We start from the raw sequence: 22,669 nt of genomic DNA, 5'->3' as shown, positions 1-22,669 counted from the left end.
TGTTATTGATCTTAGCCATGGTGACAGGTGTGAGGTAGTGTCTCATTGTGGTTGTGTTTGCATCTCCTGGTGATCAGTGATGTTGAACATCTCACGTGACTGTTGGCCACATCCTAATCTTAGAAGGACGCTGGTCACATGGGATTGGGGTCCACCCAAATGACTTCGTGTAACCTTAACTAACCCCTTTAAGGAACCCATCTCCAAACACGGTCACAGTCTGAGGGGCTGGGGTCAGGATTTTGCCATGAGTTTTTGGGGGACACATTCAGCCCATAATACAGCTTAGCAGAGAACATCTAGTCTCATCCCAGCACATATTTTTTTATCTTGAGGCATCCAAGGCCATGGGAGACAAATCATAATAGGTGCTTTCTCTGAGCAACCAGCAGATCATAAATAGAATAAGTAAAAGGGACTCTCTTAATTCCACATGCACTTTTATCTTCCAAACCACTTCCTGGCACATCCACTCATGGGGGCTCCAGTCACCCAGCCAAGGGGCTGGTGCAGCTGCTGATGAGCCCAGGAACATGAGAGCAGAGGCGCCAGGCCTACAACCAGGAGAGTGGGATGCTGAGATGGGTTGTCTGGAGGCAGAGCAGGTGGGCCCTGGAAGGCCCACCATGGAGGCCCCTGGAAGCCACCATGGCTGGTCATGAGGCTCCTGGGAGAAGGCCGTGGCTCCCAGGCTTTCTGCCTCCGGTCCCACGTCCTCCCATGGGGACAGAACTTGGCTCTCCTGATTCCCTGGGTCCTGCATGTATCTGAGTCAGCCAGGCTCCCTGAAGCTGCCCCATGGACCTGCCGTGGATGCCTGCATGTTCTGGGGTACTGATGCTGCCGGCTTGACCCCTGCACCCCTGTGCCGTACCCCCCTAGCCCATCTTGCTGCCCAGGGCTGCCGGGAGCGGCCGATGGGAAGCAGCAATGACACCTCCCTCCCCAAGTCCCCCAGGAGGGGCTGACCCCCCGTCATCCCAAACCTGACCTCGTGTCCTCAGAGCCAGACCACTTGATTCTTTCCTAACAGGTGACTCAGGCTGGAAGTTGAACAACGGAGTCAACACCACATGGAGAGGAAGAACAGGGAAATGATGCATCCCTGCTCTGGAGGCAGGTCTCCTCCAGGCGCTGCCCCCACACACGCAGCACCCCCCCAATCTGGGAACCCCTCCTGTTGCTTCCCATGGATGCCGGCCTGAGTCTGGTCCTGGAGCTCAGGCCCCACTGTGTCTCGGAGATGGTAACACATGCTGGAGCCTGTCCTCCTCGTGTGGGCTCGAGGCTGCCTCCACCCTCACTGAAGGCTCCCGGCACAGCATGCATTGAGGGAACGCTGAGTGCCTAACCCACATCCTTCCATCCCACAGAGCACTGTGGTTTCCAGTCTGACCCTCACCCTCACCTGTCCCACATGCCCGCTCTGCCACACGCAGGGGGCACTCCTGCAAAAACAAACCAGTCTTCAGAAAGAATAAAACATCTGTTTTAATTGGCCAGTAAAATACATTGCAAATCATTAGTATCTTATAAACAGAAACATTAAGTTACAAATCCATGTTAAAAATTGCAGTTTGGTGCAGCCTCATAGCTGTGTGTCCCAAAGTTTATTTTTTGCAACATCTTCCTCACCGTTTTGTGACAAGACATGTTACTAACTGCCATGGTTCAGAATCTGCAGGACAGTGTTTGCAAGTAAAAGCAGAGATGGGCACAAGGTCTGTGTGTGTGAACAGTGCTCTCCAAAGCTCAAAGGCTGCCTGCCTCATGTCAGGATCCCCACCTCCACAGAAAAGCACCCCACCACTGCCTGGCAGATCCCAGGGGCTTTACAGAGACACAGCCTCCAGCTCAGGAGGAGCCAAGTCTGCACAGCTCAGGGCCTCACTTTCCCTGATGTGCTCTGGACGGTCTTTAACTGGCTTCTAGGAGATGCGCCTCCTTCCCTCTGTGGCTCTCCTGTGGCACCCTGCCCTTTGATGAGAACAGGTCTAGATGTTCCAAGGTACCTTATATCAAAGACCTAATGAGAAATGGTCCTTTAAAAACATTAAGAAAAACAGCTTGAAAATAATGCACATTTCTATTTTAAAAACCTTCCCCAAACCTCCAGAAATGGTGGCTAATGTGGATCGTACTCTGCAGTTCCACTGACAGCAGAACAACAACTTTTGCTCAGAGGGGATGGGGTGGACACTGACCTCAGCCCATTGCCAGCTCTGGCAGTGTCTGCAGCCCATGGGGGTGGGAACACCCTAGTGCTCTCTGCAGAAGGATCCTGTACCTCCAAAACATCAAGAACATCCTCAAATTCGGATCTTTGTGCCATTATGCACAATGAAGCCACAAAACCGACCTTTCAGCCAGGAATCCCAGCAACACCAAAGGCTGGAGCTGGAGGGCCACTGCCCACGGCCGCCCAAACAGGCTCACGGGAGACGAATGATGCTATTTAACGTCCGGTCTCGCTGAAGCAGAATACGCTAAGGAACAGGGCTCCAGGGGCACAGTGCCACGCAGTGCAGCAATGGCAGAAGTGCACACGACACAGAAGTACAAGCTCTACAGAGGGCACAGTGTCCCCAGCAGCTCATTCCAGAAAGGCTGGTTCCAGTCACCTGCCACAGTGTGAATAAAGTGCACGGCAACCACAGACACAGCCCACGGAGGTTCACCAGTCCCAGGAGCTTGGCGTGCGAGCTCTATGTGAGCGGAACAAGTGTGGATCCCTTGCCCTTTTGTCCTGTCTCTGTTCCCTCCTTCCCGAAGGTGGTGGTCTTCCTGGTGCCCGTCCTTGGACAGGACCTCCTACAGATTTCAAATGGAATGGGTGGAGGTCTCAGACTGCTGCCTGATGTAGCTCTGGAAGCTCTTGTCTCCAATGGGGTGCTCCCTGCAAAGCAGAAATGGGGAGGAGGGCATGGGGTGTAGTCTCCTACGGCCAGTGCTCAGCTGCGTGCTTTAATACTCTCTCTTCTATCTTTAAACGTGATACGTGTTCATCGCAATAAATATGAAAAATACAGACAAGCAAAGAAAAAACAAGCTAAGCCAAAAGTTGGCTATAGAAATGTATTTGTGGCCCAGAGAGAGGCATGATGTGTGCAACTTCTGGCCCAGGAAAGCCTAATTTTGGAAGCAATGGATCTGAAGGCAGGAGGGTCTGGAGGCAGGAGGTGAGGGAGGTGCTTCCCCTGGGACACTGCCCAGCAGGCCCTGGAGAGCATGGTAAGCCCTTCTGAAGGGACAGGAAAGCTGCCCTAGTCCTCATGGGTGCATGCAGGTGGCTTCACGGTAGCGCCCAGGCCAGGACACTCCCTGAGGTCCCCTTCTCTGCTACCTTTGCCAAGAGCTGCCCGCAATCCTGCCGCCATACTCACTGGCTCCCATACTTGGTCTTCTTGAACTTGTCCCTTCTGTACTGGGCGTGCTCCTGCTCCAGAGCCCCAACCCCAGTGATGACCTGCTTCAGTGTCTTATAGGTCTCCTGAGGGTCGTCAATGATGAACGTCGAGTACTCCTCCTGCTCAGGCCCGTCGTAAACAGATCTGCTTCCACAGGCCTCTGCAGTGTTGGGAGAGGGCTGGAGGTCAGGGCGGGAGCTCCTCGGGGCAGTAGCCTCAGGGAAGGGCTGGCAGTGCCCACGCAAACGCACAAAGACACAGAAGCCATCCCCAAGAGCCGGGCCTGCACTGAGCCCTAGAGAAGCCAGGGCCTGATGCCTATTTCTGACCAGCCTATTTTCTGGGCGACCTGCATCTATCCATGCCCCATGGCTCGCCAGACCAGAACCAGCAGATGTCTGTTCGCGGACACTGGGCCAGGTTGGCTCAAGAGCCTGTGGTCACCCAGGGTCAGTCTGGGAAGATGACCTCCTCCATGAAGGCCCCATCTTAGAAACGGGTGCCAGGGGTTCACTCCCCCAGCATGCACACATACACCCTATGCTGGGAACTGTGGGTATGAGGTGTGTAAAAAGGTGTCACCTCTCAGCCAGTCTGCACTAGTAGCTTCCTGCGACCTCTGTGACCACTATCTGCTGTGCAGTGACTTTCTCATTGGACCACCTCACTCCTGCTGAAGACCACGCTGTGCCCTCCAGGTATCCACAGGAAGCGCCAAGTCATCTGAGCTGGGCCTGGCCCCCTCCCCACACAACCTGTCCCCAGTCACCTGAGCTGGGCCCTACATTCCAGGGCCAGAAAGAGACCAGGTGGGAAGACATGCCGTTTGGATAGTACCTAGCCTAGGTGAGCCAGCATCTAGGGGGCTCCTCACCCTATCTGTATTGCTGTTTCATTATCACAGAAGCTCTGGTGTCCACTTCATTGTCTTTATTTCTAACCCAGGAGAAATCTCTTATTTCTTGAAAAACCACAAGTCTGTACAAAAGAAAACTAGGAAGATTTAACATTTCAAAGAAAAAGAGAATCTGATGTGAGAAAGATAAGCAGGTCTAAACATGAGGGACGAATGAGCAGAGGAGGCAAAGGAGGAAGAGCCAGGTGGAAGGGTGCTGATCTCATGGTCTGGACCCCTCCCCACAGCCCTACCTGTGGGAGCTACCCAGCCTGGAGCACATTATGTAAGTCCAAGCCTCTGTGAACCCTCTGGGGAGGAGGGACACCGGTGTCCCTGAGAGGCTCCTGCCTGGGGGCCTGGCAATACCGAGAGCTTGGCTGTTTAATTTTAATTTAATTTAATTTAATTTAATTTAATTTTATTTTATTTTATTTTATTTTATTTTTAAGATTTTATTTATTTATTCATGAGAGACACACAGAGAGGCAGAGACACAGGCAGAGGGAGAAGCAGGCTACACGCGGGGAGCCTGACATGCGACTCAATCCCGGGACTCCAGGATCACAACCTGGGCTGAAGGCAGCGCTAAACTCCTGGGCCACCCAGGCTGCCTAGCTTGGCTGTTTTAAAGACAGCCAGTGTGGACAGGTCAAGAGGGATCACCTCTGAACAAGCTCACATCTCTGATCACTGCTCATGGTGACCAAAACCAAACAAATTCACTGCCAGCATGGTGCTGGCAGAGAATGGGCAGACGCCTTCCTGACACAAGGATCTGTACTTTCTGCAGAGTTCCAGGCGGCCAGAGGACTCAGACCCAGAGGGGAGGGAGTACAGTGGAGGTGGCCTGGACAAGGATACAGGCAGCCAGGGCCAGGCTGTACTCAGCCCCAAGCCCTCACTGCCTCCCAGGGGTTATTTGATTTAATTCTGGATTAACCCACATGGGATGGTACCATCACTGCCTGGTCTCATAGGAGAGGACAACAGGCCTTGCCCAGTTGTCTCACAGTGGACACCAAAGCTGTCTCTGGGTTGCAGCCTGAGAATGGCAGACAAGCTGCACGCAGGGCCCCGAGGAGCCCTGAGCAGATGTGTTCGGAGTGCCCCCAGAGGCCCAGGCCCGAGAGAAGGTGATTGTGTGGGGGAGACAGCACAGAGCTCTGTGTGAATCCTCCCCCTAACCGTCCCAACACCTGATAAATGAGCCCTTGTGCCTACTTTGCAGAGGATGAAGCAAGCTGCTATCCCAGGATATACCACGAGAATGGTGACCTGCTGCCACCTGGAAAGGCTCATCTGCACTCATCTCAGCCCCACAGCCCAAGCCCCCTGTCAGCTCATTAGCCAGGCCCCTGCCAGGCCCCATGCTAACCCTCCTCTGCCTAAAGTACTGGGTTCTGCTGTCAGCAGATTGCAGGGGGAGGGTTAAAGAACCAGGGCAGGCCCCAAGGAAGATAGCCAGGTGACTCCATACCACATGAGGGAGGTGGAGGAGACCAAATCTCTCCTCCTGCACAGGCAACTACAACACAGCTTCCTCTGATCACCTAAAGGCCACCATGCCCAAGAGAAAAGGACTGACCATGTCAGGTGTTAATAAGCCCCATGGTCAGTGCCAAAGAGAACAGTTTGATTAATATAAAAGGAGTATCTTGAGATAATTAGGTTGCTCTGACAACAAACTATCTGCCTCAAAGAAGCACTGAGACTCCAGACAGAGGCTGGAAGATGGTCTGATAAGTGATTCAGTGCCACAGTGCCCAGGTGAAGTGTACTGTAAGGTCTCCAGTCCTGTTGACACTTTATGAACACTTGTCCAGATGATTCCTATACTTTGAGGGAGGTTCATCCATCCATCCATCCATCCATCCATCCATCCATCCATCATCCACCCATCTACCCATCATCCATCCATCCATCCATCCATCCATCCATTCTCCTTCACCATCCATCCATCATCCACCATCCATCCACCCATCACCCATCCATCCTCTATCATCCACCATCCATCCATCATCAATCATCTATCATCCACCCATCCATCCATCATCTATCATCCATCCATCTGTCATCCTTTGCCTATCCATCTATCTAGAAAAGATGTATTTAGTTCCTCCTTCATGTCAGGCTCTAGGATAAATAACACCTACTTCTGCTCTCAAAGGGTCAAGTATATTGAGACAGTTGTCATGGCAAAGACAGAGATACACACAGGGTTAGAAAAAGCTCCCTGGAGGAGGACATTCACAAGACAACCAGGTATTGGCCAGACTGAGGGGGCAGAGGCAGAGGCCTGCAATGGCATGATGCTGGGGAGACCCCGGACAACATGTCTGGAAGCAAAATGGAGACAGTGTGTGGAAGAGGTCACTGCAAGGTGGTTGATCATGCAAGGCTTAGGCAGCCCCCTTCACAACCCCAGATCTCACATGGTGGCTTTGGCCTCCTAAGACTCCTTACTTCTACCCTCCTCTGGACTGGTCACTCCTCTCAGGTGGCTGGGAAGGGGCTGGCACCCCCTGGCTCCAATGCCTTTGCCATCTTGAAGACTGGTGTAGAATGCCAGGGCCACCACTGCCAGGCCTCCTGGAGCCCTGGAGCCACGTGCTGTGTATAGCACACTTGCTGGGGGAGGACCCACTGGGTGGGTGTGTGCGTGTGCACACAAGCATATGTTCAGGTGTATAACACAGTTGTCTTGCATGTGTGTGCATGCATGTGCCCAGAGCCTGGAAGTGCACCCAGATGAGTCACATGAGGAAACCAGAGAACAGGTGTGGCCCCCTCAGATGGGAAGCTCAGCATGGCATGCTTGCCACACCATCGCCATTTTGCTGTGTTAGATCAGGAAAAAGAAAAGGAAAAATATCTAACAGGTGTGTTTCCAGGCCTACTCCGCTTTATTTCACCTTCAGAGTGGGGCTTAAGGGCTGGGTCACCGAGTCTCTGAATGTGGCTCTGAGAACTGCCAGGCTCGGCCCAGGATCAGGCAGCTCATCTGCCTCCCAGTAGCTCTTCTTCCATCCACCTCTCCTGAACTGAACATCACCCCATGTCACCTCATGTGTCCCACCCATGCTGCTGAGCTCTGCAGAACGTTATAAGGTGGTTAAATGTTGAGGATAATAAAGCTGCGTCAATATTATGTCTGCTCCCACGTGCAGAGTCACACACACACATAGGCATGCAACCCTCTGAAAAACACAGAAGACCGAATCCTCAGTCTGGGGGTACAGGAGATTATAAAATATACTATCTTCTCAAGAACTTGGCAGTTCAGAGGCTGCAACTGAATTCCATCTTAAAATTATCTACGGGATCTGTTATTAAAGTAGTTCGCCCACGTAGCTGCCAAGCTGCAGAAAGCAATTCCCCCCTCGGTGCCACAAACGAGGACAGGGGGCTCAGAGGGCTAGTCGTGCCAGCAGAGGGTTCCCGTTGTCGCTGGGACCCCAGCCAGGCATCCCTGAAGCCACTGGCAATCCCGTAAGATAGTGTCAGGCTGTAAGCTGAGCCTACCTTGCATTTTCTCCAGTTTGCTCATGTAGGAGTTGAAGAGAGAGTAGATTCGCTCCGTTTCTCGGTCCCCGTCAATGTCCAGCTGGATGTTTGCTGGGAGACCGCTGCCCCAATACAGCAAGACCAGAACAGAAAGAACAACAATGGGAATCATGACATTTCTTTTTTTAAAGAGTTAGCTAACAGAGTGGTCTTATAAAGTGAACTTGTCCCTGATGGCATTCATGTGTGGTTGGTGGAAGAGGTCACAAGCACTTAAAGGTGACCATCCACGGGCTCGGAGGACGAGAGGCCTACAGATCTGCTGTGATAGCCAAACAGACTTGTTCTGCTGGGAAAAGAAAGGACTTTACTGATGCACTTGGGCCATGTGCCCTGAAGGTTCGGCCTGCCACCCCAGGTGGGGACAGCCAGGTCCCCATTCCTCCTCAGCCTGGGGTGGCTCCTACTCCGCCTAAGCGTGTGGCAATGTCGCCTCCCCTGGACACAGTGCTCAGCCTCTCCTGGGCAGGATCCCACAGGGATTTTCCTGAGTCCTAGAAGCTGGATCCTCCACTTCCACTTCCATTAGCCTGGGCCTTTCTTCACGCCCACACTAGATAGCAGTTGTCACTGTCCTCGTAAGCCATGGGGCACCTGGCCCTCCTTCCAGAAGAGGCAAGGTGAGCCTGTCCTGACCCTCAGGAGGCCCAGCTGACAAAGCCGGAGGATGCAGGGGAGTGTGTGCAGATACTTGCAGAAACCGAAGGGCCTGTGAGCAGGATGGCGGATGACAGCACCTTCCTCACTGCCACCCACCCCCAAGGATCACTAGGACCCCTGGCAGAGACAGGAGGACCCAGGATGGCTCACAGCTCCTGATGGGTCTCCTGAGAGCCTTCATGTGGATGAGCCAGGGCTCTCTCACACAGAAGCCCCTCAACAATCAAGACAATGGTCCACGGGACTCAGCGGTGCATATGCAGTTTGCCAAGACGCCACATAGCCCCAGGGCCACACTTCCTTGTGCAATGCATAAGCCAGACTACGGTGCTTGGGCCACGTGGGGTGGATGTGAGACAGAGCGACTGAGGGGACCTCACGAAAGAAACAATTTTTTTTAATGCTCCTTTTTCAGCTATTCTGAGTCTGCACCCCTCACACCACTCGACACACGCCTGGGCAGGGACAGAGGCAATGCTACCTTCCCAGTTCTCCAGTACAACACAAAATGTCTAAGGAGTCATAAACGTTCTCTAGGACCACTCACTCCAAACCCCTTGAGGCCAAGACCCTGGCCAGATGGACTGACTTAACAAAGACCCTGGGATGCTGCCCTTGTGCTGACCAGTCCATGGACGCCGATGTGTGCACCAGACCACGATCCCTATAAAATCCCACACCCAGGCTAAGATGAGACTCGTCGGAGGCCCTGTACAGACATATTCAATAAACTCTGCTTTCACTTCCTGCTGGCTCAGATCTGACTCCTGGGCTCTGTGAAGTCAAGGCCCCCTCCCTGGGTCCTTGGAGCCAGCCCGCCTACACTGGCGGTAGTGCAGACCTACCCGGTGCAGGGGGAGCAGCCAGGCGCTGTGTCCGAGGAGGCCCTACAGCACAGCCAGTGGCCATTCAGGTAGGCTGAGGGGTGGTAGACGGTAAGCCGTTTCTGGTTGCACTGGCTCACTTTGGTGAGGATGTCGATCCAGGCCTTGGCCTCCACACAGTTGTTGGCCTGGATGTACAGCGCTCGCTCGGGCTGAATGACCTGAAACATCTGGGACATGGGGAGAAGGCTCAGAGAGACCTCAGAGCAAAACACCCGCCAGGGCCACGGAGTCCTGGGGATGGACTCGTACAAGACCCAGGCCTACAGAGGGAAATGATGGAGCTGACCCCGAGGGAGGATGGCACGGGGGACTGTGGGGACTGGAGGGAGAGAGAAGAGCTGACCCCAAGGCAGGACAGCCCAGGAGATGTAGAGGGAGAGAGAGGAGCTGACCCCGAGGGAGGACAGCCTGGGGTCATGGCATCTCAAAGTACTTTCTGCTGCCCTTGAACGACAGAGCCACTAGGCACAGCCTTCTTCCTGGGGGCTCAGGAGAGAGAAGAGCCCCTGGCCAAGGCTCTGTGCTGGGGTGTCAGGGGATCCATGTAAAATCACAGGGCTCACACTCTCTACCTCCCCCCCCCTCCCAGATCCTCCTGATGCTCACTGTGCCCATTACTGAAATGAGACTTTCTTTGGGTCTCCTGGTTTTTAAGGTGGGAGGACTTCTAAGCAAGGTGCATCTGGCTTACCTTGTGCTACCCCCACACCTACCTCAGGACCTTTGCATGTGCTATTGAGACCATCTGAAGAATTTTCCCCACCCACCTGAGCACCCTGGAGACCCTTCTTCTCCTTCCAGAAAGGTGTCACTTCCTCTGAGAGGCTGCTAAGAGCCTCCACTGCTGTTCTTATTATTCATTCCACCCACATTCCTGAATGTCAGGCTCTGCCCTGTGTTCTGGGAACACAGTGTGGCCCCAACAGTTTCTATCTCCATGAACTTTCAGCCCTCAAGAAAGATAAAAATGAAAAGAAAGTGCAGGGTCTGGGCATGTCAGAGGAAGAGTCAGGAAATCAACGACCCCGCTGCTGTCAGAACGTGATTGGGGGAGGGGAGGGATGTGTGCATGGACAGGAGCTGATGGATCTGAGTGGAGAGCTGGGGCGTCTTCAGGGACCTGAGCCCTGCCCCTGCCCCACCCTGCACACACATGCACTGTTGCACAGGCCTTAGACTGCATCTCTGCAGGCTGCGACCCCCATGGAGGGACAAACCCCAGACAGAGTTCTGTTGACCACCCTCACAAACTGGCTGCTCTGACAGGGCCACCACGGGCCACCTCGCAGACAGGAAGGGTTCTGCAGTTAGTGCCATACGCAGTTGCCTGTGAGGGAAAGTGGTGGGAAACAACAGGCTGATATGCTAAAGTTGGGTGATTTTCTAAACAGAAAGGGATGGAAATGCAGTTTCTAGGCTGTTTTCACACTCGTGCCCTGCCATCACATCTGGGAATGCCATGGGCTGCCCTCAGGGCACAGTGCTCCCAGGCTGCCATCCCGGAGAGGGCCGGTCACAGGTCAGGCAGCAGACATCCAAGGCGACAAGACATGCCACAGAGGAGATGAGGACGGTGCTTGCAGCAGGTGCAACAGCATTACCATCCTCAGGCCCAGAGAAAATGCCACCATCTGCCACGGGCCCATCTGCTTGCCCGAGAAACCACCTTCCGTGGTCCAGGGGCGGCACGAGGTAACAGGGGGTGCAGGTGAGCAGGACAGCCATCTGTGAGCTGGGCCTGATGGCCTCTAGGTCACACCCATGACGGAAACCACATCTGTGCTCAGCCTGTCGAACTCTGCATGCCCACAGCATGTGCTGGCAGCAGCAGTGACAATGCGATCAGCAACGCTGCCATGTCCCATGGCCACATAGGGCAGTGAGGGGTGCCACCCCAGGTAAACGTGGCCCTGGGAACCCTGTGGCCCTAACAGACAAGCGAAGAAGGTCCCTGGGTGGCTCTGTGCATGGCAGAAAGCCAAGGAAAGTTGTGAAGGGGTGAGGGAGGTGGGAAGCCTGAGTGGAGGGGCAACAGTCTGAGGAGGAACCCGATGAGGATACGGTGCAGTGTGTTTCCCATGCTGGGCTCATGACAAGATGCACGTAGGGCTCAGGCCTAACACCCAGACTGTGGGACACCCACAAAACCTGGCCTGCATGCGTCAGACACTCCAAGGCTGCAAAACACAGAGAGAGGCTGAGAAATGTTCCAGATCAAGAACCTGGCAGAGAACGAGTGGACCAGGCGGCACTCGGCTGGGCGCTCTGAGACTGCCATTGGTGCTGTGGGCACCCTGCCCTGCCTCTGAGAGCAGTACAGTTCCTATACCAGGATGTCCTTCTTTATAGGCAGCATGCTGGGGTATCTGTGTGGTTCAGAAGGATGCATGGCCACGGAGGGTGATAAAGGACAGAGCTCAGCCAACGTGACAAATGCAAACACCCCGCGACTCTGGGTGAGGGGACACAGGAGGTCCTGCTCTGTTTCTACAACTTTCCTATAAGTTCACAACCGTCTCAAAATTAAGTGTCAAAGAAATGCTGCAAGATCCCAGAGCTGATCCCTGAGCTGCCAGGAAGCCCTTTCCAGCAGGTTCCTCCCTGCCTGGCTGCCTGAGCAGGATGAGCCAGGCCGCTGTGCTCCAGGGTTCCCACACAACAGCTGTGAACACCAGTGAACATGCGGGTGACAGGGCTCTGTGGCAGAGAGCAGAGGATGGAGAAACCCCTGAAAAGTGTGGTGCACACAGGACACTCACGTTCTTCATCTTGAAGGACTCCTCCTCCAGCTTCTCCACCGCCAGAATGTTCTCAATAGGAATGCTGCACAGAGGCTGGTCTCCTGAGGTTGAGAAGGTTCATGAGGGGGCAGGCGGTGGGCAGAGGGTGGGTCCCTGCCCTCGGGGTAATGGGTAGACAACACAGAGACTCCAGCATGGACACTGTCCACCCCTGAGCCTGGGCAGCACTCCCAGCAGGACCCAGGACACGTGGCAGTGACTCAAAGCCTCCGAGGAGCCCTGTTCTCAGTGCCACATCCCTGTGATCTGAGCCGTGTCACATCTGGCAAGACACGCCAACACAGGACCCTGACCCTGTTGCCCGGAGCCCAGAGGCGCGGCCCGGCCCGCCTGCTCCCCAGCCCCCCCGGGCCACCCTGGTGGATGAGTCTCCAAGCACTCCTGTGACAGCGGTGGCTCACCCGTGGGACACGTCATCCTGCCCTTTGTTTTCACTCAGAGAAGCAGGCTCTGGCCTTCAGGATAAAGGCTGTGAACCAGCTAAAAAGCCAATTTCCCTTGTTACCTTTGCTTTTCTGGTAGGTAAATTCATGGTTGGTCAGGCAGAACCATCTTTTCTTAAAGTTCTTCATCCCAAAGCGCTTCCGTCCTTGTGCCCTCTTAATCATGAACCTGTTGTGAAGAGGGCGTGTCTGGGGGTCATTGTCAGGGCTCAGGGCACATCCGCCTCCGGCCCCCACGCCACAGCCCAAGTCATATCCGCAAAATTCAAATAAACTGCCCCTTTCACAACTGTCCTACCTGAGGACACTCTCTACCCCCCCCCCCCCCCCCAGATCCTCCTGATGCTCACTGTGCCCATTACTGAAAGGTTTTCAACACCTTAAACCCAAAAGGCAAAGCTCTCTACTTTTGAAAAGTTTTAGTCCCAGTTGACAAGGACACTGGGTCCTTGTCATAAGACCTTCAGTGAAGCAGCCCATCTCCCGCCCCGGGAAGCCCCAGGAAGACCAATGAGAGACGCCATGAAGAAGGTAGGGCCCACGAGCCATGACAGATGCGCTCCGAGTCAGAGAGCGACTGCAGCGCCCTCCCCGGCAGGCAGGAGACGCTTCAGGAGTGGGGGGCTGGCAGGGGCAGGAAGGGTGGCTCCAGTGTGAGCAAGCCAACACCTCAGCATGGTTCAGCCTGCCCTCCCTCTCTCTCCCACTGACACTCACACCACCCATGGGGGAGAGGCGCCAAGAAAGGAAGGAAAACCCCACATTTCAGACATCCCTGCAGACCATCTTGCAGGATCTGAGACATGGATGGGGGCTATGCTTGTCCAGGCCAGGACGGCCCCTCAGGGTTCTGGCTGCCTGTGAGCTGGGACAGCCAGGAGCACGGCCTCTGCAGGTCTGTCCTGTTGGCCCAGCAGCGCACGCAGGCCTTACCCTTCCTTAAGCAGGATGGGCTGCTCTATACTCTTAGGGTCTCTTCTCCCAGAAGATGAGATCAGATCTAAAAACTAAAGCAGGAGAGATATGAGATGCTTAAGGGGGAAATGGTGTGTTGGATACAATCCTGCTCACACAAGAACAGTTAGCTAGAATGCTGCATCTCTTTCTGACTCGAGGAGAGAGCACTTGGGGGAGCGTGGGTCCCTCTACAAGAGTCAGGGGGTCCTGAGCATGTCTCTGCTGTAGCTGGAAGCTTCCAGTCCTGACCCCAGCAACCCATCAGTCCCCCCAGGGAAGGACTCACTGCACCCACAGCTGCGGCTTCACCTGCTTCAGGTCACACCTGGAGACCTACGTGTGTGGCAACAGGCAGCCCAAGGACGCATCTCTCCTGGAATGCATAGCAGGATCGGCTCCCAAGCCCCCGCCCCCTCCTGGATTCATCTGTTCCTCAACCTGTCTGGATTCCCTCCACCAACTGTGCTGATGTGTGCCCCCGGCTCCTCTCCCTTCCTCCTCTTCTGGGTCCTGGTTTTTATGATTTCTGAGAAATGAGTATGTGTGACTGTTTCTAAACACAAGAGAAAAAGTGGGGCACCTGGGGGGCTCTGTGGGTAAAGCATCTGCCTGAAGCTCAGGTAATGATCCTGGGGGTCCTGGGATCAAGTCCCGCATCGGGCTCCCTGCTCAGTGAGGCGTCTGCTTCTCCCTCTGCTGCTCCCCCTGCTCGTGCTCTCTCTCTCAAATAAATAAAATCTTTAAAAATCAATAAATAAAAATAAACCCAAAAGAAAGTAAAGCTTTAGCATCCAGAAAAGATTGTCCCATGTGCTGTGTCCCTAACTCCAGGTCTGGATGCCCAGCTCTGTGACTCAGGCATTTGTGGGGCACCAGTATAGTACATGGCCGGCAAGGCAAGGCATTGTGCCACCCCTTAGGGACAAGAACTGTCAGTTCCGAACAGTAGCGGTGCAGAAGGGGCTCACAGCACCCTGGGGGCAGAGGGTCCTGGGACAGCCATACTCACATTTTTTACTGCATCAGCATATTTTTGCTCATTGAAGAATTCATAAAATGCAGCCATGTAGGATTCCTTAAAACTGGCCTAAAATGAAACAGGTCACTTAACAAAGGCCTGCAGGACAGCGCTGAGCTGCAGGCTACCTGTGGAGGTGCACCACTCATCTGGGCAGCGGGTCTCCCTCAGGCCCAGACGTCCTCAGGTGCCCACAGCTGAGGCCTCCTCATCACCGCAGTGGGGCTGTGTCAGGTCCTGCCCTGAGGAGCTCTGGTCTGGCCAGGGGACTGCGGGGGCCCTGGGAGACCTCAGGGTTTCCTAGGAACAGGGAATCTCTCGGCAAGGGCCACTGTCACTGCTAACCCTTCTCTCTAGGAGGACACAGGATTCAAATTTATTCCTTGCCCTCCCCTGCCTGGAACATGGTGGGACTGACCCACCACTGATTTGGGGAATGTTACTGCTCTACTGCTTATTAAGACACGTCATCGTGTATGCTACTCGCTCGTGAAATATTACTGTAAATTAACATCCCCACAGTGAACCTGATTAAGTATGATTCACAAACATACCCTCAGTCTCTGAGGATAATTTGCCCCTACACGAAATAGGTTTAGAAAGCAAAGTTTCAGAGTTCAGCAGAGCTGAGGAGTGTGCAAGTTGTTGGAACATTCTCTCCGTGAAGATGGTAGTGGGGACGCCGTGTGGGCTTTATTGTTCCTTATCCTTATAACTGTTTAACACACACTCCTCTGTGTTAAAAAGACATGATTAAAATAAATGACTTACAGATTTTGACTTGGACAAGCTGCCAAGAGTCTGAATGGTCTTAGAGATAAGCGTCAGCGTCCTAGACGTCTGTGGGTCCTGTCGGATGGGAAGGAGACATGCATGTTTCCTTTCAGTTTTACAGAAATGTGACTGAACCAGAACTGCATGGCCGACAATGGATGACATCACCTAGGAGCCCCCCAGCTCCAGCGTGCTGCCTGTGTGTGATGGAGCAGGTGCACCTGGAGGAGTTGCTCAGGCACTTCTGTGGCACATGCTCCACGAGCGGCTCACAACCAGGCTCTCTGCCTAGAGGACCAGATGCCAGTGCTTCCCACGACAGGGGGCTGCGGGCAGGACGCAGGGAGCAGCTCCATCAAGCACCCAGCCTGACACACATTAGGGGCCTCTTTAAATGAGCAGCTTTCCTGTGCAATGCTGAGCCCCCCCCGCCCCGCCCCACGGCCCTTTGTACGACCTAGAGGTTTAGTCTAAAACTCACCGACAGGAATGGGCCCCTAGAATCACCTCACCCTGGGGTCTCTGCCAAGCCCAAGCACTGCGGGGCCCTGCAGGGCTCCATAAGCGTTTGTTGATTATGTGACGGAACATACACATGATCATAAATGCCCCGTTTTTCCTGAGGTGGGAGTGAGAAATCCTGGTCACAGTGTCCACTGTGTCTAACAGACACAGCTGGCCGAGGTGCTAAGCCTTCTTGTGTATAAAGGAGTTCAGGGCATGTGGATGTTCACAGCCCGGCTGCCCCACCAGCAAGGACGCTGAACACCCCCATGAGCCGGGGACGGCAGGTTTGCCAATTGACGGGGGTTGACATCACTTACCGTGTGGTGAGGCGTCAGCTGGAAGAGGTTGGGGGACAGGATGGCCGGAGCGAAGAATCTCAGGAAGATGAAGCTGCTCACAGCCGTGTACCTCACATCCAGGTCATCTGTGGCCAGGACACAGAGAGCCGGCTCAACAGGCCTTCTGGAGACAGCAGTGGACCTGGAAGCCGGCACCCAAGTGCACCTGCCCCTCCTGAGAGTCTGCCCGGCCCCACAGGAGTCCCCTTCACCATCCCCAAACACACCACACCATGTGGTGGTAGCACTGCACCAGCCAAGGCCTGGCCGGGCACTAACCCAGAGGGTCTGAGGGCTGGGTATGCTTGGTAACTGCCCTTGCCAGACACCAGGGGCCCCTTAAGGGGCCACCGTGCTCTGAAAGCAGGAGGTCCTGTCCACAGAGTCGGGTGGGAGGCCGGACGTGCTGAGAGGTACCTCAGCAGGTGGGTAGGAGGCGGCTTCTGTCAGGGTCCCAGGGACCATTCTGGGCGCCCCATGGTTCCCTGAGGCAGGAGGACACATCTGGGCTGTTCCCTGACTCCTCAGGGAAGGATGGCCAGGGCCAGGGATGGGGCCTGCTGGACAGGGTGGGGGGCCAGGCTCCCCACAGCCCACTCCTCTGCCTGCATCCCAGTCCTCAGGCCAGCTGGTGCTTCCTGTCAGGGCAGGACACCTTTACTCTGCTCCTGGGCAGCTCTGCACAGGGTGAATCCTGGTGCCTTCCTGAGGACCTGACACACATGAAAAGGCAATTCATCCCTGGGGTCCCTCCTGTCCCAAAGCCACGGAGAGCTCATCCTGTCTTTCTTGAAAGTGCAGCAGGGCATGCGGTGCAGAGCTGCCCCTCAACCTACCACAGTCAGAACTACAAAAAAACAGGAAAGGCAGCTTCCCCTGGAGAGGCCCAAGCTCGGAGAGATTAACGCTCCACCCCAAATGAACCAGTGTGACGAAACACGGCCAGCTGGCCTTCCCGTGCAGAGCCTGGGCCTGGGTTCACAGAGGGGTCCAGCCGGGCTGCAGATGGATGACGTGCGGGCACTGGTGTGGATTCAGCAGCTACAGCCAGAATCACGTCCACACAGACTCTGAAACGTCCTTCTCTGCTTTGAGACAGTGGGGAGAGGAACAACCCCGGAAGGGGCTGTGGGTGTTCTCTACACCAAAGACTCACCCTGGAAGCGCTTGGCAGCCGCCTCTCGAAGAGAAAAGAATATGTCACACATGACGGTGGGGCAGCTCACCCCCGATTTGGTGATGACGTTGAAGATGCGGTCAACATACTGCCGCAGGTTTTCCTGCAACAGGATGCGGGTGTGACACCCCCCCCAGTGCCTGTTTGGAATCACTGTCTCCCCAGGGCTGCTGTGCCAGCCCCATGGAGCCCCAACCACACTGGGATGGGGCAGGGGCTGCAGCAGCAACAGATGTACTACCATCACTATTTACAGAAGTGCCTCTGACTAGTGACAGTCGTCACCGCAGCCAGTGACCAGAATCTGGGGGTGTGGGGCATCCCCCCTCCATGCCGACCTCATCCATGGGGCGTAGAGGTAAAATTCACTGCCTTGTATCTCCCGAAGGCATGAATAAATCACGTGAAAGATTAGGAGGTGAGGGTGCATTGAAAACATCAGGGAGTTCTATTTTAAAACACAGGACAGTGCTCTGGGGGGACAAGATGAGGCAGCCTGGCTTTGGGACCTATGTCTATGGCTGTCGGAGACCAGACCAGGCTGGGAAGAAGCCAGGCCAGGAGGCCTCCTGGTGGGGAGGCTCTTGGTCCTCCCAGAAGGGAAGGTGCCAGGCCAAGTGCAGTGCCATCAGCAGCAGGGCGGTGGCACTGCGGCCCGGAGCAGGGCATCACAGCGCTGCACAGCAGCTGAGAGGGACTGTCTCTGGCGGAGACACAGGCTCCTGAGGACACCCTGCACAGTCAGTCCCCGTAGGTCCCCCTCCCCAAATCCTAGAGAGATGAGAGCACCCCAAGCAGCCAAGTGCCAAAATCCTACAGATGGGCGAGCAGCTCCAGAGAGTGCAGAACAACTCCTTACCATGTTGTTTTCAAGGCTCTCTCCATCCTTTAGCTTCACAGGATCAATCTCACAAGATTTGTGGCTCTGGCATATCTGGAAAGTGCACGGACAACAAGGAGTGAGCAGCACAGATTCCAGGATCATGGGCGTGGGGAGGTCAGGGGCATTGGGCGTCATGGCCACAGCCAGCCTCACGCAGCAGGGGACGAGAGCCTTCAGAGTGGCCACAGAGAGTGCCTTGGTCCATGAGGATCAGGCCTCTCCTGGAGACCATTCCAGATCCACGCACGTGGGATCAGGCTTCATAAATTTTAAAAACAGGGTTAGTGAGCAGTGTTGGCAATTCCACGCACACAGACCAAACCAGAATTTAAGTTTAAACTTAAACGAGTTTAAACTTCCTCACTTCCCTGCACTCATTTATTTATTTTTAAAGATTTTATTTATTTATTCATGAGAGATACATACACACAGAGGCAGGGGCACAGGCAAAGGGAGAAGCAGGCTCCATGCAAGGAGCCCGATGTGGGACTTGATCTCAGGACCCTGGGATCACGCCCTGAGCCAAAGGCAGACACTTAAACCACTGAGGCACCTGGGCGTCCCACGTCCCTACATTTAATGACACCGTTCTGGGAAATGCTGCCTACTCAAGGGTCCCGGGAGCGGTCAGGGGAGGGACTCAGAGCCATCAGGAGAGGATGCTTATGGTGCATTCGGCTGTGTGCCCCAATGCATGAGCGATAACAGAGGGACCATGCACAGCCGGGGATGCTCTAGAGAGGACCTTGGCTCACAGGCTCAGGGGGCCCTTGGGACCCCCACTCACCTCCTCTATGGCAGGTTTCAGGGTCATGTGCAGGTAGTGCATCCCTGCCAGCTTCATCGTCTCGTCAATGCACTTAGACGTCAGTGAGTTTCCTCGGAAAATGGTGTTGGGGTCCCTACAACAGGCAACTATCTCAGCAGGTGTCAGGGGAAGCAGAGCCTGCTCTGAGCACCCGTCCACTGGATGCAAAGATATGCCCACGCTGCTAAGTGTGCTCCCAGATGCTCTGAGAGGGACACAAGACCACGCCAGATGTTTTACAGCTGAGAATCCTGAACCCGCCGCCCTGTGTCTGGAGCAGATGAACCGCACATAGCTGTAGTACAGTTGAGCAGGACATCCACACACCCACTGCCTTGGCTCTTTGTGAAGCTTGGTTTTGCAGCAAGTTAATACTTCCAAAGACCAAACCTGGGGTCAGCATGGAAGTCCAGCACAGAAGCATAGATGTGCTTCATGCCTTCTCTCAACTAAGGTACATTCTGGGTTTCTTTGAACCAAGAGCTCCAGGGAGAGACTCTTTTTTTTTTTTTTTAATTTTTATTTATTTATGATAGCCACAGAGAGAGAGAGAGAGAGAGAGAGAGGCAGAGACACAGGCAGAGGGAGAAGCAGGCTCCATGCACCAGGAGCCCGATGTGGGATTCGATCCCGGGTCTCCAGGATCGCACCCTGGGCCAAAGGCAGGCGCTAAACCTCTGCGCCACCCAGGGATCCCGGGAGAGACTCTTAGCACAATCCATCTCCAGGGAGTGGGCACAGGTCCTGGGGCAGCAGTGACCTCGTCCTCTGGCATGGACCTGACTCTGAATCTGCACCCACAGACCACAGGAACTGACCACCCTCAAGGCAGCCAGTGCCCTTCTTGCGTGCATGCCTCAGGATTTCTGAGAGAAACGGTGCCTTTTAATAATGTATCTTCGAAAGAAAAACTGAGCCTTGTGGGTCCCTTCTGCTGTCCCAGATGGGCACTCTGATCCATGCTGAGGGGACTTCCGCTATGCTGAGTCACCCACACCTGCCCTAGGCCAGCCCCTCACCACTCACTGACCCCAGGCTGCACCCCTGGTGGGATGGGCTCATGGGCAGGGGCTGAGGTTCACTCACTGGGTCCTCCGGACCTCGGCGTTGGCAATGGCACTGATGAACGGCACCACCCTGCCATAGTGCAGGAAGAGCCTCACGAGTGGGATGGCGGCCTCCTGCTTCTCCCTGCAGACCTCACCCAGGACGTGGGCCGCGGATGCTGATACAGGCTGCGAGAGGAAGACACCACATGGCCCCAGGGTGCGCTTCCCAACCTTGGGGGCTGGTGCAGATCCCCACTCCCCACCCGACTTGGTCAGTGGGTTGATGGTACCAAGTCACCATACCAGAGACCCAGGCCCCCTGAAGCCCACACCAAACCCTCCAACGTGCACACGTGCTCTGAGTGCATTCTTGGAGGATACTTCCACCCAAAGCCAAGTCTAGCACTAGGGCCAGTGACCTCAGGGTCACAGATCAGAAACTGTGGCCTTGCTGGCTTGCCACAGGGCTCTAACTGCAGGCAGGGCATGGGGCAAGGGCTTCTGCCCTCCCAGCAAAGGGAGAGGGAGGTATTTCTGAGCACAGAGCAGGTGTGGGGATGGTGTGCAGGGGAGAGTCACTGCCAAGCGCTGGCAGCTCAGACGCAGGGCAAGGGGTGGGCCGGCTCCCTGCCTCCTGGGGGGAGGAGGGCTAGGTGGGTCATTGTGGGGCCAGGTCCAGGGTGAGGGCTCTGAGGGCTGGAGCTGATGCGGGTGTGTGGTGTGAGTGAAGCAGGGCGGGGTCGGGAGGGTCAGTGGGCGGGAGCTGGGAGCGAAGGGGTGGGGCCAGGGCCCAGAGGGGGCAGGGAGGAGAGGTGAGGGGTCCAGGGGTGGAGCTGGGATCCGGAACCTGGCAGGGGGGCGGGGCTGGGGATGCAGGAGCTCCGGGTGTTAGCAGGCTACCCCACAACCCCACAGGTGTCCGCAACCCCACAGGTGTCCGCAGGCAGCCCTGGGCGTAGCAGGTGCTCGGCACGGGTACCTCCACATCCGCAGACCTCAACAGCAGGTCCCGCAGTGGGCTGTAGTAATCGGACGAGAAGACGTGGTCCTCGGTGTACACCACGTTCAGCCGCAGGGACCCCAAGTCGCCCGGCTTCAGGCTCTTGCTGCCGTTGTCTCGGGGCTGAAGGAAGTACCTGGACAAACGCAGGACACACAGCGGGCTGCAGCGGCAGCACCATCCGGGACTGGATCCCTCGGGGCTGGTTCCAGGACGCCCGGTAGGCCCAGTATGCCAGGCGCTCTGCACCGCGCTGATCCTGCTGCATGGGGCATCCTGGGCTGGGCCGGGGTCTGAGGCAAGAGGGGCTCCAGGGCAATTCTACAGGACACCTCTCTGTTCCTCACAGGAGCTGGGGATGTTCCCTGACACCCCCTGCAGGGTGCATGCATTGCATGGGGTGTTTCTTGTGGAGACCCCTCTACAGGGTCCGAGTGGGGGGTCAGTCATTCCAGGCGGCACCCCACAACACAGAGTCCCTGTGCCAGAAGTCTTTTCAAAGGCAGAGCCCCTGTAGGGTCTGTGCCCTGGGGCGCCCTGCACATTATGTTTACTATGGGGGCTGACATTCTGGAGTCACAGGCCAGAAGTTAAGGCTGAAAAGCAGGAAGGATGGAAGGAATAAGAGAATGAGAAGGGGGAAATGAGTGACTACACAGTAAAGTCATTTATCCGTGAAGATGAATACTCGATAACAGCTAGCAATACGAAGAGCAAAGCTGCAATTATTCTCATAAATATGTGGTAGAGCTTTCAGCATCAGAGGAATGGTGACTTGTGCTGGTAGGCAGGCAGATCACAAGGGTACATGGACACTTTCTCAGTGTTTTCTGACTGGACACTCTTTTCTCTTAGGTCCCACCCAGTGTGGCCATGCAGAGGTGTATGGGCCAGGCAGTTTGAGGTGGGACCTAGGTGCATCTGGCTGAGGCACCTGGCCACCTGAAGACCTGGGTGGCCATCCGCCAGGCTGCCATGTGCCATCTTGGTTACTGGGCTAGGGGCTGCTAGGCGCATCAGTGCTCCCAGCAGGAACCAGAACCCAGTGATAGTAAACTGCCATCCAGCACAACACACAAAAATCTATCCACACGGTGAGTCTGCAGACATTCAGGGCTGTGGTATGCAGCACATGGCTTGCGACCACACCACACCCATCCTGCATGTCTGCTAAAGGAGACCTGAGTGTCTGCGCTTCACTGTGACATTCACTGTGCTATAAAGGGATGCACTAAGAGATCATGAAATCCAAACATGAGGCTGGAGGCCAAGCTCAGGGGGATTTGCCTGAACAATGCCTTCGCTTCCTTCCTCAGCAGGCGACACCAGGTACGAGAGCTGTGGGGCAGGCCTGGTGCGGCAGAGCTCCTGGGAATGCCAGGCTCAAAGGGCCGTTCTCAAAGTTGCAAGGTTCTTCAATAGTCCTGCCTTTGTCTCTCAGCCACCACTCTCGTGCTCTCCCCACACCCACCAAAACGGCACCGTTTCATAGCACCTG

General features: G+C 55.2%; 1 protein-coding gene across 1 annotated transcript in view; it reads right to left on the bottom strand.

The window, feature by feature from the left end:
• Positions 1-1,467: 1,467 nt before the first annotated feature.
• Positions 1,468-22,669, bottom strand: part of RASA3 (RAS p21 protein activator 3) — a 108,057-nt gene continuing 86,855 nt past the window's right edge. The window contains exons 10-24 of the mRNA XM_041731016.1: positions 21,151-21,307; positions 20,209-20,357; positions 19,102-19,216; positions 18,291-18,365; positions 17,411-17,534; positions 16,234-16,340; positions 15,407-15,484; positions 14,627-14,704; positions 13,594-13,667; positions 12,723-12,829; positions 12,176-12,258; positions 9,375-9,583; positions 7,828-7,931; positions 3,384-3,567; positions 1,468-2,896 (exon numbers count right to left, since the gene is read on the bottom strand). Of these exons, the coding sequence (XP_041586950.1) occupies positions 2,821-2,896; positions 3,384-3,567; positions 7,828-7,931; positions 9,375-9,583; positions 12,176-12,258; positions 12,723-12,829; positions 13,594-13,667; positions 14,627-14,704; positions 15,407-15,484; positions 16,234-16,340; positions 17,411-17,534; positions 18,291-18,365; positions 19,102-19,216; positions 20,209-20,357; positions 21,151-21,307 (1,720 nt within the window). The 3' untranslated portion in view covers positions 1,468-2,820. The remainder of the gene's footprint in view (positions 2,897-3,383; positions 3,568-7,827; positions 7,932-9,374; positions 9,584-12,175; positions 12,259-12,722; positions 12,830-13,593; positions 13,668-14,626; positions 14,705-15,406; positions 15,485-16,233; positions 16,341-17,410; positions 17,535-18,290; positions 18,366-19,101; positions 19,217-20,208; positions 20,358-21,150; positions 21,308-22,669) is intronic.

The sequence above is a fragment of the Vulpes lagopus genome, chromosome 16, assembly GCF_018345385.1.
Source record: "Vulpes lagopus strain Blue_001 chromosome 16, ASM1834538v1, whole genome shotgun sequence".
Taxonomy (NCBI): Eukaryota; Metazoa; Chordata; class Mammalia; order Carnivora; family Canidae; genus Vulpes; species Vulpes lagopus.
The sequence above is the reverse complement of the archived record's forward strand: the minus strand, read 5'-3'. Positions and strand labels throughout refer to the sequence as shown.